Source organism: Dysidea avara, chromosome 6, assembly GCF_963678975.1.
Source record: "Dysidea avara chromosome 6, odDysAvar1.4, whole genome shotgun sequence".
NCBI lineage: Eukaryota > Metazoa > Porifera > Demospongiae > Dictyoceratida > Dysideidae > Dysidea > Dysidea avara.
In genome coordinates, this window is record NC_089277.1 from 5,786,949 (window position 1) to 5,801,919 (window position 14,971).

The 14,971-nt window shown below is 36.3% G+C and overlaps 1 protein-coding gene across 14 annotated transcripts; it reads left to right on the forward strand.

Annotated features, from left to right (window-relative positions):
• Nucleotides 1–2,692: 2,692 nt before the first annotated feature.
• LOC136257417 (F-box/LRR-repeat protein 19-like) lies at nucleotides 2,693–13,235 on the forward strand. 14 transcript variants are annotated; one of them, XM_066050615.1, is made up of 17 exons: nucleotides 2,694–5,375; nucleotides 5,422–5,556; nucleotides 5,601–5,732; nucleotides 8,846–9,229; nucleotides 10,378–10,489; nucleotides 10,548–10,888; nucleotides 11,349–11,423; nucleotides 11,476–11,517; nucleotides 11,569–11,727; nucleotides 11,780–11,873; nucleotides 11,924–12,146; nucleotides 12,196–12,240; nucleotides 12,292–12,379; nucleotides 12,453–12,521; nucleotides 12,579–12,832; nucleotides 12,893–12,940; nucleotides 13,003–13,235. In XM_066050615.1, exons 6-10 carry the CDS (start codon nucleotides 10,768–10,770, stop codon nucleotides 11,809–11,811), a joined length of 429 nt encoding a protein of 142 aa, XP_065906687.1. In that variant the 5' UTR covers nucleotides 2,694–5,375; nucleotides 5,422–5,556; nucleotides 5,601–5,732; nucleotides 8,846–9,229; nucleotides 10,378–10,489; nucleotides 10,548–10,767; the 3' UTR covers nucleotides 11,812–11,873; nucleotides 11,924–12,146; nucleotides 12,196–12,240; nucleotides 12,292–12,379; nucleotides 12,453–12,521; nucleotides 12,579–12,832; nucleotides 12,893–12,940; nucleotides 13,003–13,235. The 14 variants fall into 14 exon arrangements, 13 of the variants coding, with proteins under 13 accessions (XP_065906691.1, XP_065906692.1, XP_065906687.1 ...); XM_066050619.1 differs by having other exon boundaries at nucleotides 2,693–5,375; nucleotides 8,846–10,888; nucleotides 11,924–11,949; nucleotides 11,998–12,146; XM_066050620.1 differs by having other exon boundaries at nucleotides 2,693–5,375; nucleotides 8,846–10,888; nucleotides 11,924–11,949; nucleotides 12,034–12,146.
• The last annotated feature ends 1,736 nt before the right edge of the window (nucleotides 13,236–14,971 follow it).

Below are 14,971 nucleotides of genomic sequence, written 5' to 3' on the forward strand. Positions count from 1 at the left end.
AATCAACATTTCCAACACAGCTGCTATCCCATACTAGTGTAACACACACTGATCTACTGCAATAAACAACCTTATTTACTTTAATCCACTCTTATCCACTGTATACATGTTCATGGTATAAATTAATTTGTTGCTACATGAGGATTCTGATATTCATGGTAGATCATGACTGACTAATAGCTAATAGTGGAATCATGCATCAACCACATGAACTGATAACATGACTTATGTAATTGCATATGTAATCTGTTCTGTATCTGTTGATGTACATGTTAATTTGCAAGAATGGATAGTTAGCCCTAAAGAATTCAAAGATAATTAAGGAGGACTGATTTTTGCAAGTATGTAGAGATGGCCAGTCGAGTTAGCACACCAGAACATCTCCTAGTACATTCATGGCCACCTCATTTGGCTGTAAGGATGTAGTGTCTCCTGGCAACTGAGTGGTAGTTATGATTAGCCGTACAAGTCATAAACCAAACAGACAAACTGTATCCCTTAGGCTCCATCCCTTTTCTTTTGATATAGGGCATTGTGTCTGAGCAAACTGATTTATGGTCAGACATGCAGACTATTTGGACAGTAAATGTCCAGTGACCAACCATTATAATTGTCTCTGGTATACAGTAAAAATGAAGTAGTGAAGGTCACGGCTAAATGTAGTGAATGTCACTACTAATGTCTGCCACGATACTCACTATTTTTGTGTAGTGATGTTTACTACTAATTTTTAGTGATGTTCACTATACCATGTAGTGAGGGTCACTACAAAAGAATAGTGAACATCACTACACAAATATAATGAGTATTGTGGCAGAATTAAATTAATATTGATAATTACTGCTAATTTTTTACGGTGATATAACTACTGCACATGTGTGATGTCTCACAGACAGTCTGGCGTCATCTTGCGGTGAGGCTATACCAGACTTTCTCTTTTCAGAAGAGACTCAATGAAATAATGTATGCAGTCAAGTAGCAGTGATACTAGACTACACTCATGTATAAGTACGTAGCAGTTGTCATAGCTATATTAATATGGCATAATATACACAAAACTTATTTGTAGGTATAAATATAACTGAAATGCTGCTCAGCAATGATTTCTGAAATGTATTGCACATTTAAATCACCATAATAAAAACAATAGATGTCCACTCTGAGTCCTGCCTTTGTGTTTCCAAAAATCCTGGACCTAGCTGCTGTGAATTAGCTTTGCAATTTTAATGATATTGTTGACATCCCTCACACTTATGTGCTCTGCTCCATCTCTACTTGTAGTCAGAATATCATTGAAAATCAAGAATTAAATCTTTCAAGAATTCAAACTCCTTTTATCCCAGAGCAATAAGAGTATAGAATCATCTACCTGATGATGTACATGATTGAATCAGACAGTTTAGAAACTCTGAACAATCAATGAGTAAGGCTGTGCAAAGTTAATCATAATATTATAACCAGATAACCAGCTGCAGGCTTGTTTTTTTTTTTACAATTTTTGATGTGGTACATTTGACATTATAGCTATACATATATGGAATTACATATAAGGAAAAAACAAGTTAATGTATAAAGTTATAAGTGCATCTTTATAAGAAAAGAGTGTTTACAAGACATGAAATAAAATAGTATGGTGATCATTCAGCAAAATTTAAAATGACCAGGAAAGGAACTAGAAACATATAATTAACTTTTCATTGCCTAATATAATTATTATTGATGTACTGCATGAGGTCTGTACATTAAAGTGTCTCAATCTTATACAATCAGGCTTACGAAGTTAAAGTGTTGAGAATCACATAGCATGAGTGCTTCTACCCACATAACCAACTGAGCAGATAAAATAAAAAGTTAGGAGCCATTATGAAATACCATGCAGGCGGAGACGATAAACTGTGAATTATTTTTAGTTGGTGTTAGTTACAATAATTATGTACGTACTATGCAGAGACCATAATCTTACATAAGGTTAACAACATGATATTTATGTACAAACTTAAGAGCAAGTTAAGCTGGCTTTACTTATTTATTTATTATTGCTTTATGGCAAATATGCCAAGGGTCTGCAAGCAACTGGTACTTGCAGCCCAAAACACAAATATAGTAACTATTAATTTACATCTTAATTCACAATTAATTAATTAATTTACAATACAACTTACGTACATACTTGCTGTCACCTGTGTACAGTAGCTCCTATAATTATTATGTATATTACATATCAATGGAGGATCCAGGATGGGCAAATTCCCCCCTCCCCCCCTTCCAGAGGAGCCATGCTTCTGATTAAAATAGCTACTAAACGTTATGTCAGGCCAAGATCAGTTTATCAACTCATGAAAATATGTACATTTTACTAGCATTTATTACAAATTCACCTGAAACCAAAGCGAACCAAAGTCAAACTAGCTGTAAAATAGTCACCCAGCACCTACTTGCGTACTAAGCGTCTCTAAAAATAATTATCGTGTTGCTGTTAAGACATTCAGAACCTTTTAAACAGCTTTTAACACTTCACAACCATTTGAAAAGGCCAAAATAGCAAAAATCAACAGTGAGACACTACTAAGAGGTGATTATTTCCCGGGGGGTCCGCCACTTTCTCGAAGGGCGTACGAGATTTCGAAATCACAGTGATTTCTCTGAAATCAATGATTTCATTAGTGATTTCATGATTTCAATTGTGATTTCAATTTTGATTTCGTGATTTCCGTGATTTCACCATTGTTGACTCTCATGGAGCTAGAACAGGTCCAGAAGCTTCTTCATCAGTAAACTGGATGGTAAAAGTTATATCTTCACTAGAGTCTAGTTCGTAAGCAAAGATGCTGGGGCCAAAGCCGTCTGGCTGAGATGATTCCAGGCACCAGTAGCGGTGATGGTTTGTGGTTGTGGTCGTACGGTAGTGCTGATGATTAACAGGCAAGCTAACAGTGTAAAGAGGCTGTCTAAAAATGAATAGAAGCCGTCCCAGAACTTCGTGCATAAGTTATATTCTAACAAGGGTAAAAAAATAATAGGCGTGGATCAAGGAATGCCACACTGGCCTAGTTATAGCTAGCCGCCGGCATTTTTACGAGGCAATCCACGACTTATCTGCAGCCTATCAATACCATTATCCTCTTAGCCACACAATGTTCAACTAGACACCACTACCCTTACCACTTCATCCAGGTACTTAGCTACATGAACCGGCATTCCTTCTTTCCAAGAGCTGTCATCGACTGGAATAATTTGCCAACTTCAGTGATTGAGTCAGAAAGCCTGCATTATCTAAAAGCTACTACATACTTGTGCTGTAAAGTAAAAATGGTATAGGCAATGTTAGGCATTGTCAAGTATCGTCTTTACTGGTAGATATAATAAAGCAGTACTGTTGTTATCTTGTGTATTTTTTCCTTGGAGCATTACTCACGTCCCCTTGGCACATCGGCATGCCCAGCAATATTAATAATAAAAGTAGCTGATGGTGATACATGTGATTAATTAAGTATATTGGAATTGGTTACTATTACATGGTTGCGTGTCATCAGTGGGTCCACATGATTTCAGTTACACTTTTATCACTGAGTTATGATGAATTTAAAACAGTATCTTTGGTAGGAGATAGACTTGGACTCAATCAGTAATGATTAGGTAATGAAAAAGGTGTAAAATTATTTACAAAAATAGATAACAAACAAGTACACAGAAAAGTTAAGCACAAAAGAATACAAAGACTAGAAAATTACAAACTACCACACTAATTACAATAAACTAAACTACTTACAAGCTACACCTACTTAACTACATTATAAAACCTAAACAAAATCTATAATGTCCTCCGAGCAAAGAGCATAGTGTCTGAGGACCATTTTGGCATTGTATTTCCATAGTCACTGATTAGGTAATTGTTCTCCGTAAAATTTGTGTGCTATACACTGTTAGCTCCAATCATCCTGCATTATCAGTTCTTCAGATAATATAATGCAAACCAGTATGATGCATTGCCAGCAATGAACATACCTGCAAAATTTAGCAGAACTTATAAACCTTATCTGATCAATATGTGATGTATTTAATCTGCATGAAGCTGACTTAGCTATATATGCAGAAAGATAGCTACTTGTATGTATTACCTACCAGTTTTATAATACACAATAGATTAAATCACACCTGAAAGTTGACATAAACAATATCTCTGCTAACATCAGTAACGGGCACATCCCTTCCTTCACAATGGTATTGAAAACTGGAATGGCTCTCTGTTAACAACCCTGATCTCATTTCATATTGACTAACAACCACAGTGGCAGGAAACACCTAAGTACACAGTCAACTGATCTGGATACATCCATGGTCTTCATTGTGTATGCCAGGATTGTTTTATATGAAATGTTTGCTTGCGAGTTATGTAAAGATGTTTAGTGGGTCAGCTGAACAAGCAGAATCATATTATGTGAGCTAATCTTTGAAAAGTTACACCTAGTAGCTAGTTACTAACCAGTACTGACATACATATTTTCTAGACAAGCTGCATAATTATTTGTCCTGAAGCTAATGCTGGGAACTACTTTCTTTGCAAAAGTGTGCTTATAGTTTGCAGCCCTTCTACATGGTTTACCCGTTTCATCATTAACCCATGCAGTCACTATGATGTACCGTCACTTGTGGCTGCGAGTAGAGCCTAAATTGCTAGTTAAAACTGAATAAGATTCCGAGATGGACTCTCAGATCACTTGTATGGCTCCAGTGATGGAAGCTTTTGACCATTAGTGGACTCAGCTTGGGCTGTAAAATTCTAGAGATTGGCAGCCGAACCAGTGCCAGATCAAGTGATTCGGGCCTTAAATCACTTCCGTTATGTTCCAATTAATAATATCGCGTAATTCAATGCGTCCGTAATTTACGGAAATATACGGAGTTTTACGATTTTCGTTTTCAAAAAGTGTGATTTCTGATTTCTTTTGAGTGTGTGATTTCATGATTTCAAATGTGATTTCTGACGAAGCGTACGAGATTTCAAGAGTGTCGGACCCCTCGTTATTTCCTGCTTCGAGAATCCCAACCACCTACAACTTACCCTGTTTGTGCCCCTCCCCTTGCCAGCTCCTGGATCCGCCCCTGATTATTTAACTTCTATACAGAGGAGGGATTACTCTCACCACTCTATTGCTCATGCTGTATCAGTGCAACAATGTATCTTATTATAAACAATACTACAGTGGCGGTTCAAGGAGGGGCACAGGCCCCCTCCTACTTTCCCAAAAAAAAAGTGCAAAGAAGATTGAGACAGAAAACCATCATTATTAAATGAGGAGACAAGTAATTTTATACGATGCTACAATTGATGAAATTTTGGTCTCATGCAACCACACAAGGAAATCTGCAGCAAGGTTAAGAAAAAACTTATATAAACTACGTATTATTGAATTGAAACAGTGCTACTCTAGATCTGTCCACTCATTGCATTGCTAGGCAAAGAACATTCCTTGTTAGCAAGAAATACATGTACTACTGTAGCTGCATTGTTGAGAGTCTGTCTAGTGGTACAGACAGCTGAATGAAGTCAATTATGTAAGTAACTGCAAGTAAGTACTCAGTCTTATTTTGCTTTCTAGATCTCGCTGCTTAAATGATGTTCACAGTCTAAAGGACAAGTCAGTTCAAGTAAAGCTACAGTCAGTGTTTATTCTAGGGCTGTTAAGGGGGGAACTTTCCCCCCTAAAATCTCAGACTCACCCCCTAAAATTGTGAGTAACTACTACACTACACTTAGGTTGAGCTTATTTTTGCACACAAAACTTATCAAAAATGCTCTCAGATTCAATCTCAGAATGTTTTCCCAGGTTAAAAATTACCTTATCTGGAAATGCTTTCAAATTCAATATCAGATCTCTTAATTATAAAAATCTCCTAGGGTATGTATACAACTAACAAAAATTCCTAGTGAGATAATAATTATAATGATGGCCACTATTCAATATCAGTTTCATAGCTTTTTTTTCTAAATATATAGCATGTCTAAAATTAATGTCAAAATGTCCTTTCAGATAGCGTAATTTTGTAACAAAATTCTAAGCCAGTTTGCTTTCAAAATTCCATGTGCAGCCGCCAGCAATATTATACTCCCTGATTTAATCTTAGAAAGCTTGATTTAAAAAAACTCTGTAACCCTATAACGTTCAGTTTCAAATAGCCTATTAAAGTTCTTGGAAAACATCCCACCATGCAGATCTTTTAATTTGCTAGTGCTTTGTGGTATCACTGTGAAAAAAGAGGAATATAATATGGTATATCTAATGGCTTAAACTATACAAATAATCTCAGTATAGCCTTGCATTATACTAACTATCTTATACTTTAGTATAAACCCCATCTTATATTATGGGAAACAGATTATACTTTAGTTTAATACACATTCTTTGTATGGCTTTGTTTACTTAACTAAATGTGATAACTTTTTAGCTTCACCGTCAGATCTCATTATTGTCTCATTTTTAGCTTCACCATCTCATGTGACTTAAGGTTTTTTTTACTGTACCAAACAAAGTCATGATGATTTTACAATAAGTAGCTACACTTCTGTTAATCACTATAGCTAGCTAACTAGCTTCAGTTTGTTGTGATAATTTCATACGCACACATTTTCATACAGCAAAGCATATAATACCAGTAAAATTAATTATTCAATCTAAGAGCCATACAAATCTAGAGTTTCTTGCACAGTTAGCACAGCTGCAAAAGTTCGTAGTAATGCTTGTTTTTAAATTGAAGGGGAGCGCATGCGTATTACTGATGCAATTAAGTCGCCATCTTTGTCGCTATTGTTGTATCAGAGGTTGTAAATGTGAGTGATACGACGGTGTATCTCGCGGAGAGAGTGTACGCGATCGGCGCCATCGTCCAATGAGCCACGATGATAGTTATGGACCACAACTGTACATCCCTGCTGGCTGTAGTGGTGAAGTGGCGCGGCCAAGTGGACAATTCCTTCGATGGCAGCAATCAAAAACAGCTCTAGATGAGTAAGTATTAGACTAAAATGATAGCTTGTACGATAGGTTTAGCCGTATTAAATTGTTTATTGTATATTGTATGACAATGGCCTGCAAATGATTCAACTTTGGTGTTGCTGTGTACGTATTACATGTTTTATATCCTGTTATATCTCAGCTTATGGCGGATGACGAGTGGACACAGTTCATCAACCATCAACGGTAAGAGTATGCATGGTCTGCTCTTACGATTTTGTATATTATCTCTTCAGAGGTACAGTTTCTTGTCGAACCTCTTAGTTCTACAGGCTGTCAGTGTACAATATCTGCAGTGTTAGTTTCCTTCAATGGCAGCTGCTTCCTTTAAAGAATCTGGTAGTGACCATATGTGGACAGTTTTGTTCTTTTTTCACGGAGTTGTTCAACGTCATCTAATTACTTACAGCTGTAAGTGCATTAAGCCTGATTGTGTTTTTATTCATTTTCTTTTCAATGGGGTAGGAATTACAGACTTGGTGATTCTTATTGCTAACATCTGTAAGTAAGTACACTGAGAGTGTCCAGTATACAATTTATATTTACCTTCGTTTAGGTTTGTGGAAACTGGTCTCATTTCTTCTGGGAACCGGTCTCATTTCTTCATGTTTTTCACTACTTTTTATCAACAGCTGACGGCTGCTACCTTGTCTGGCACTGTAAATGAGTTGAGTGCTTTCAAGAACCTGTTCTGTCTTGTTTGTCCTTATTTCACTGACCATGCTCGTATTGCTAACAAAAGTAAGTTCACTGAGAGTATGCAAATTATATTATATTTAGTCTTGTTTCAGTTGTACTTAGTGATTACAAGATTCTTGGACTTGGTTATCAGTGTATCAGATGCTTCTTGTGAGCTTACGTAACACGTTAGCCCAACAAAGTCACATACTAAGTGGCTGTTTTATGTCTGGTTAGACTCACTGATAACACCTGTAAGTACACCAAATAATCCAGAATATGAATTATGTTTGCCTCCATTTAGGGTTGTGAGACCTGGTCTTATCAGACTTGTCTTAGATGTACATGGATTGTCGGTCTCAGTTTTAAAAGATTGTTACAAACTGTAAGTATAATGGTTGTTCAGTATGCGCATTATATTTACCATCTTTAATAGAGTTGTGGGACCTAGCCACCATTCTACATGGTAATACTAGGTTTCCAGACAAGGTCGTGGTTTTATGAGATTCTTATTGTTACAAACTGTAAGTCCAACGATTATCCAGAATACACATTATATTTACCATCTTTGTATTAGAGCTGTGGGACAGTTCTACCAGACGACTAACAGATTGTCACAGAGTTCTACATAGTGATGATAATACAGGTAATTTGTAATGGAACTTGTGAATTGTATTTACTGCCTTACCTACTGCAGTTGGATAAAGACTGATAAATGACGAAATTGATTTGATACTGCCATGGCCAAGGAGACATTGATTTACTAGCTGTACCTATTGTGGTTTTAACATATTTACAGAATTAAATTCATTACAAATATAATTATAGAAATTATTTAATTAAGGTAGCCACAGATTATAGGAAAGTAAAAAAGTACAGTAGTATAGTAGCCAATATATGGTTGAAATAGGCTTAGTATAGTCTGATAATACACCGCAGTATACTAGTGATTTAATCTCTAATATATGACTGTCTTAAATGTATTCAATAAGCTTGTTATAGTAAAGTCCTAATCTAATAATATATGCTGTACTATTTCATTCCAATACTAACATAATAAGACTGTTATATACCTTATTATTCTGAGCTTTTTTCACAGTGTATCATACAATAATGGTCAATACATGATCTCACACAAATTGTTCATTCAACAGATTCAACATATGCAGTGTGCTACTAAAGGAATAATTGTGTTCATGAGGTGTACATGGTTGTCCAGATTGTACATCATTATGTAATCACTCATGCGTCAAGCACAGGATCTGGCTTCACCCAATCACGAAAATCAACACTCATGACACAGTATTAAATGACTAACCAGTTTGAAAATTAGTCTGTGACTTCTTTTATGTAGTTGTGAACTTGGACAACTATATGTAGGCTTTCACCTGGTCACCCCCCAAAATTCCTGATCCCCCCCAAAGGAGAGATCCTACTGGCTACAGTGGATGTTTCAGAATTGTAGACAACAATATCTGGTTTGTAAGAGGTGATAAACAGATTGGATGGGACAGTTGCTTGAGTAGCTCATAAGCCTGGTAGGTCAGCATACACATGGATACATGAATAGCTGACAAACATGTTTACAAGTCTAGAGGACATACTCTATTAGAACAAGCAAACAAATACTCTAATAGAACAGTCACCAAAGTAACAAGAATCTTCCACAGTTGTTGAGTATGAAAGTTTGCATCTGCAACACCATCACATGGGAACATTTAGTCTGCTAGGATATTGCAAATAAATTGTACATATACTCCTTTGTATGCCATTCTATTAATATTATGATAATGTACTTTAGTGTTGGCTTTTACAATTTCATGTACTCATAATTGTCAACTGATCCCTACAACCCTTGATCATTGCAGACCACTTATTACCCTCTTTTTATAATTATGAACTCTTGGTAATAGTAATAAGTGGTCTGCATTGATCAAGGATTGTATAGGGATCAGTGACAACTGCAAGAGTTCATAATATAAAATTATGAACTCTTGGTGAGTCAATGGTGACAGCAGTTCATATTATGCATGAACTCTTGCTATTACAAAACTGCACTACACCAAACTTTCAATCCTACAACATATAAATACTTTTAATTTTTTGGAGCCGGGCCGCTGGTGCCCCCAGACCCTCCTCCATATACTACTGTACCTAATATATACCATGGTGCACCCTTGTATCTGCCCCTGTACTACTCTAATCAAACTATTGCTAGCACTAGTTATTCTAAGTGTTATGTTGAGTCCTCTGTCTTACCATCATGCAAAACATTATGGTTTTATAAGCTTTCCTGTCTGCTATTGGTTAATGAATAATCCACAGCAACTTACTGGTACATATGTGTGCTGCACTGCATGGCTAAGTCTTTACAAACTGCATCATTATGACAATTTTGGCAAAGGATTTGGTACCAGTACACATTTTTGCTGTGCATTACTTTGAATATAGCTCAGTGGCTGATTTGCATACAATCCATTTGCACAACTTATGATCAAATCATATTACACCTACAATGTATTGCTATCCTGGTGATAAAACTAGAGTTGAACTTACCATGCAAGCGCTTCTTTTGCATATTTGAACTTTATCCACAGTGGAACTGGGATCGTCTACCTGACCGATACACCAAGAGTGCATACTTAAGCACCGACCAAGCCACACTGAACAACTACTTTTCTCCCAGTGTAGATCAAGACGCTGCACTTCATGACAGTAATGTTGATGGTAGCAATGATGACATCAGTAAACTACCTCCTCCAATAAATGGTTATAATGAAGAGATAACAGCAAAAAAGGTGTATGTATCAAATAAAATTCATGATATATTTTACTAGGATTCCGCATCATTTACAGACCTATTCCCGTTCACTAAAGCAAGAGGGAGAGCATGCTAGAATTGGTTTAAAAGCCTTGGAAACTTTGACATATTGTTGTGTTAATCCAGATGACTTACATGAAGTAGGAAATAAGATACAAGATATAATCACCTTTAATTTTAAAGGAGAAGCTTCCCAGCTGTGGAGGTTTGATTATTAGGCCAGAGCTAAGGAACACTGTAAGGAAGCAAGCAAGAATGCAAGCACTCAAAGTATGCCAGAAATATCAAAAGCTACCATTGCGGAGTAGACGTGGTCCAGCAGCAAAAGATTGGCAGTATCGCAATAGGGTTGGGATCAAGGCAGACAGTCTTAGAAAGGGACATGTTTTGTTGTAAGGTAAATTGGATCTGTTGCATTGCTGCTTTTCAACTGGGGCTTTTTCAATGCAAAAGTACTTGCTAATACTCCACCAATGCATATACACTGTATGGAACCTGATTACTGTTAAAATAACAAACATCAACATAATAGTTAGACGTCAAGAACTAATAATAACAAATAACTAATAATACTTCATTGTAACAACTAATGGAGAACTTAAATTACTAGCTTGTTTATAATTTACAAACTTACAGTCAACATATACTAATAGCTTACAGGGTCATAATATACTGAATTTGCTGGCTGGCCACTCTGATGCCAACTGAAGATCTGGAGATCTCTATTATCATTTTTTTCTGTTTTAGCATTTGAGTTTCAATTTGCTAAAATGCATGTTACCTCGGGACAAATTGGACACTATTGAGTGTATATATGTATTGATAATTTTTCTTCTAGGCAGCTGCAGCTGAACAGATTTTGAAGGATGCAACCAACAGCTTAAGGTTGAAAGTTGATAACAAAGGGGAAGGTAAACAATTTATGTAACTTGTCTATTACTGATGTATGACTATACCATTTAGACGTACCCAATACAAGTGTACCATCCAAACTAATATCAAGTGGTATGCTCATATGTTTGCGGTGATTGCGTGTACACACATACATTCATGCAGCAACAAGAACAGGGATGAAGAGAAAGCGGTGCAGAGATTGTGATGGATGCCAGGCCACAAATTGTGGAGAGTGTACCAATTGCAACTGTTTAGATAAGAAGATATTTGGTGGCCCTAGCATCAAAAAGCAGTGTTACATGCGCCGCCGCTGTTTGAGAGGTACTAAATTAGTAATAGATTATTGTACATACTTTATACACCTGAAATCTAGCAACTATCACAGAGAAGATTGTCCAGCAATGAGAATGTTGAGAAGGAGGCAGATGCACATCATGTGGATGACTACAGTAGGAGACACTGAGAATGTATGTGATATCATTGTTATGCACAGACACACATCTGTGTTTTTGCATAGTGGGTGGATGTTACGAAACAAGATTGGTATGTACTAAGTAAGAAGCAGAAAGAAGAGGTTTTCCATTGTAACAGATGGATGATAATTTATGTACATACTGTATGAACAAGGTTTACAAGATATGGAGCAATGCACAGAAGAAAACACTGACAGTACTATACCTAGTGGGCTCTCATTAAATGATGTCTGGTCACTATTTTCAACTCACTGGCTCACAGACAAGGTTTGTAAATATTAGTTTCCAGTATGTGACTATTTTGTTATTCTCACAGGTGATCACAACGTTTTTACAAATTGCCTTGCAAAAGTGTTCAAATGTTAGTATGCAATGCAAATGCAACTGAAGGTATTTAGAAGCACTTGTTTAGGATACGAGAAGAACATTTGTTGCATCTGACCTTCTTATGCAACAGCCTGAATCGACATTCTGAAGTAACAAGAAGGTGGTACCAAAAGGTATACTAATAATTTTTTTGATAATAATTTAATTAAGGGTCTTCTAATGTATTTTTTGTATGACTTGCTGTAGGTTAATTTCCAGGAGTACAATGTGTGCTTGTTTCCAGTTCATGTGCACAATAATCATTGGATACTTCTGGTATGCTTATAGAGTACCACTATAACATACAATTAACAAAGATTTAATACCAAATAGGCCTTGCATATTGCTGACAAAGAGCTCTTAGTATACGATTCACTTGGTCATACATAGTACAGCTGTGTAGAAGCACTGAAAGGATGGATTTTGGAAAGGAAAGAAATAATAACAGAATTGGATGATAGATACGTACCTGAAAAGGTTCAGCTCAAGTTAAAGTACTGTACTGCTATAACAGTACTTACTTAACTGTTTTGTTAGAAGTGCCACGAAAGCAAAATGGTCATGACTGTGGTGTATTTTTATGTGTAGTAAGTGAATATTTGGTTACACGATGTATATGACATTATTATTTTATGTTTTCTCTATAGTACGCCTTACATGAAATGTTGGGGATTAAGACTTACAACTGTAATGCGGTAAGTTGATTTCTTTATTATAGTAATAGCAAGATAGTGATGAAGTTAAACACTTTTTTTAGGATAACTTAAAATCATATTAGAGAATGGATGACATGGATGCTGTTTAATACACATTGACAATGAATACTGTATACAACACATGGAATATAGTATGTACATATGCATATTAACTCTATTCTTGTACGAAGCCCATCTTTGAGTTTTGGACACACATCATATGTATCTTCACAGTAGTGTTTTAAAAATACTTGATGGGATTTCTGTAAATAAAAACCATATTTCAGTCACTAGTGCAAACACTTCACAAGTAAATGACTTAGCCCTGGAGACTTTTACAAATTATAGAAATTCCCAACTCTTGCAAGCAGGCATGCAGTCCACACACACAAATTGACAAAAAATCCCCGAACAGTGTTGTATACGAACCTCACAAACAATTATACTTGTGTGCACTATGCTTATGTCTATTGAGCTACAAGGACTTATAATATAGTACCTCATAAAAAAAGTCAGACCAGGAGCTCCATTAATGGACTAGAAATTGACCAACACTAATCCTTGACAATTTTGTAATACGAATACCAATATGTACGTAACTTTGTCTGACAATACCAGCCTTATAGCTTTTCCAGATTTACAACTTTTCACAACTCATAACTTCCCAACCCTTTAATGAATCTACTTGAAATGTAGCCACACTATTGTGGTGACTACTCTACACTGGTTACTGGATGAGGTACTCTTCTTATCATATAAGTACCATCCACACAAATTATCAGAATGACAAACAAGACCTGCAGCTACATAATATGTACAAAATAAAAATTAAGGCACATATGATATTGTACTGGAGAGTATATATGACCTGCTGAGTGATAACCCGACCTGTTTGCATAGTTTTGTTTTTGTGCCATTGAAGTAAAAAACATGTGCTTTTTACACATGTTTTATTCGCTTCAGTAAACAGTGAAAGAAGACATATCTGATATAGAAGTGCCTCTGCAATCAATCCAGTCACCATGGAAAATATGAATGATTCCTGCTTACAAATGTACTGTAGGGAAACCATGCACCACGCTATCGCAAATCGACACCTTAGACTATAATCAGCAAAAAGAAATGGGACAGACAAATGTAAGTCCATGATGCGTGCATTGTATGTACTGTGGTATGCCAAAAGGCACGTCTTAGGATGAAGCGATGCCGAAAAGTGAGAAAATCAAGTTCATAGCCTTAGCTGTTATCAAGTTACGCTTGCCTAAAGGCAGGCAGGCAGGCAGGCAGGCAGTCAGTACAAAATTCCATTGAATTATTATTTTTAATCTCATAACAATCTATTGGAGACATTTAGAGTAGTACTGAAGGCACTTTTGGGCTTGGTTATAGCTAACCAATACTGTCTAGGTACTAGCATGGCATTGTGAAGCTGGTTTTTGGGTGATACTGTTGGCCAGAAAAACCCAAACCTCAAAAATTAACATAGGGATCCAAGCGATAAAAAGTAGTGAAACGAGATCAATGATGGTATTACAACATAGCTCTTGAGAAAATCTCTACATTGGCATTATATAGCAATTATTTTCTTCAATGCCAAAGTAGGTATTTTCCCACAGAGCTTTGTTGCAATACCATCATAATACATTCATCTCCTTTTTCACAACTTTTTTATCACTTGGATCCCTACTTCATTTTCAAATTAATAATCTTTAAATGTACTACTTTTTATAGCTACAGCTATAGTCTGTTCACATTTACCTGAGTCCTCGTTTCTTGTTAGTAACTCTTGTTGCATGGGCCAGCTGCCCAAAGATTATGCAAGGGCTATAAACTGACCCAGGTTTAAAGTGCTTCACAGGACAAGTTGTCATTTGTCAAAACATGAAGGCTATAAGACTAGTTTTGTCACATACAAGTACTGATTCAACTCTAGTGTCTATAATACGTATTTCTGTGCCTGTAAATTCTCCAGTTATAGTACCCTGCGCACTTGGCTGCATGGATTGCAAGGCTATATCACATGTTTCTGTG

Bases quoted from the DNA above. Each gene is read 5' to 3' on its own strand.
- LOC136257417 (XM_066050619.1), top strand. From the start codon at position 10,768: ATGCAAGCACTCAAAGTATGCCAGAAATATCAAAAGCTACCATTGCGG. The intron at 10,889-11,348 runs AGGGACATGTTT...AATTTTTCTTCT, and splicing joins CAAGGCAGACAGTCTTAGAA to AGGCAGCTGCAGCTGAACAG. The intron at 11,424-11,475 runs GTAAACAATTTA...TATACCATTTAG, and splicing joins AGTTGATAACAAAGGGGAAG to ACGTACCCAATACAAGTGTA.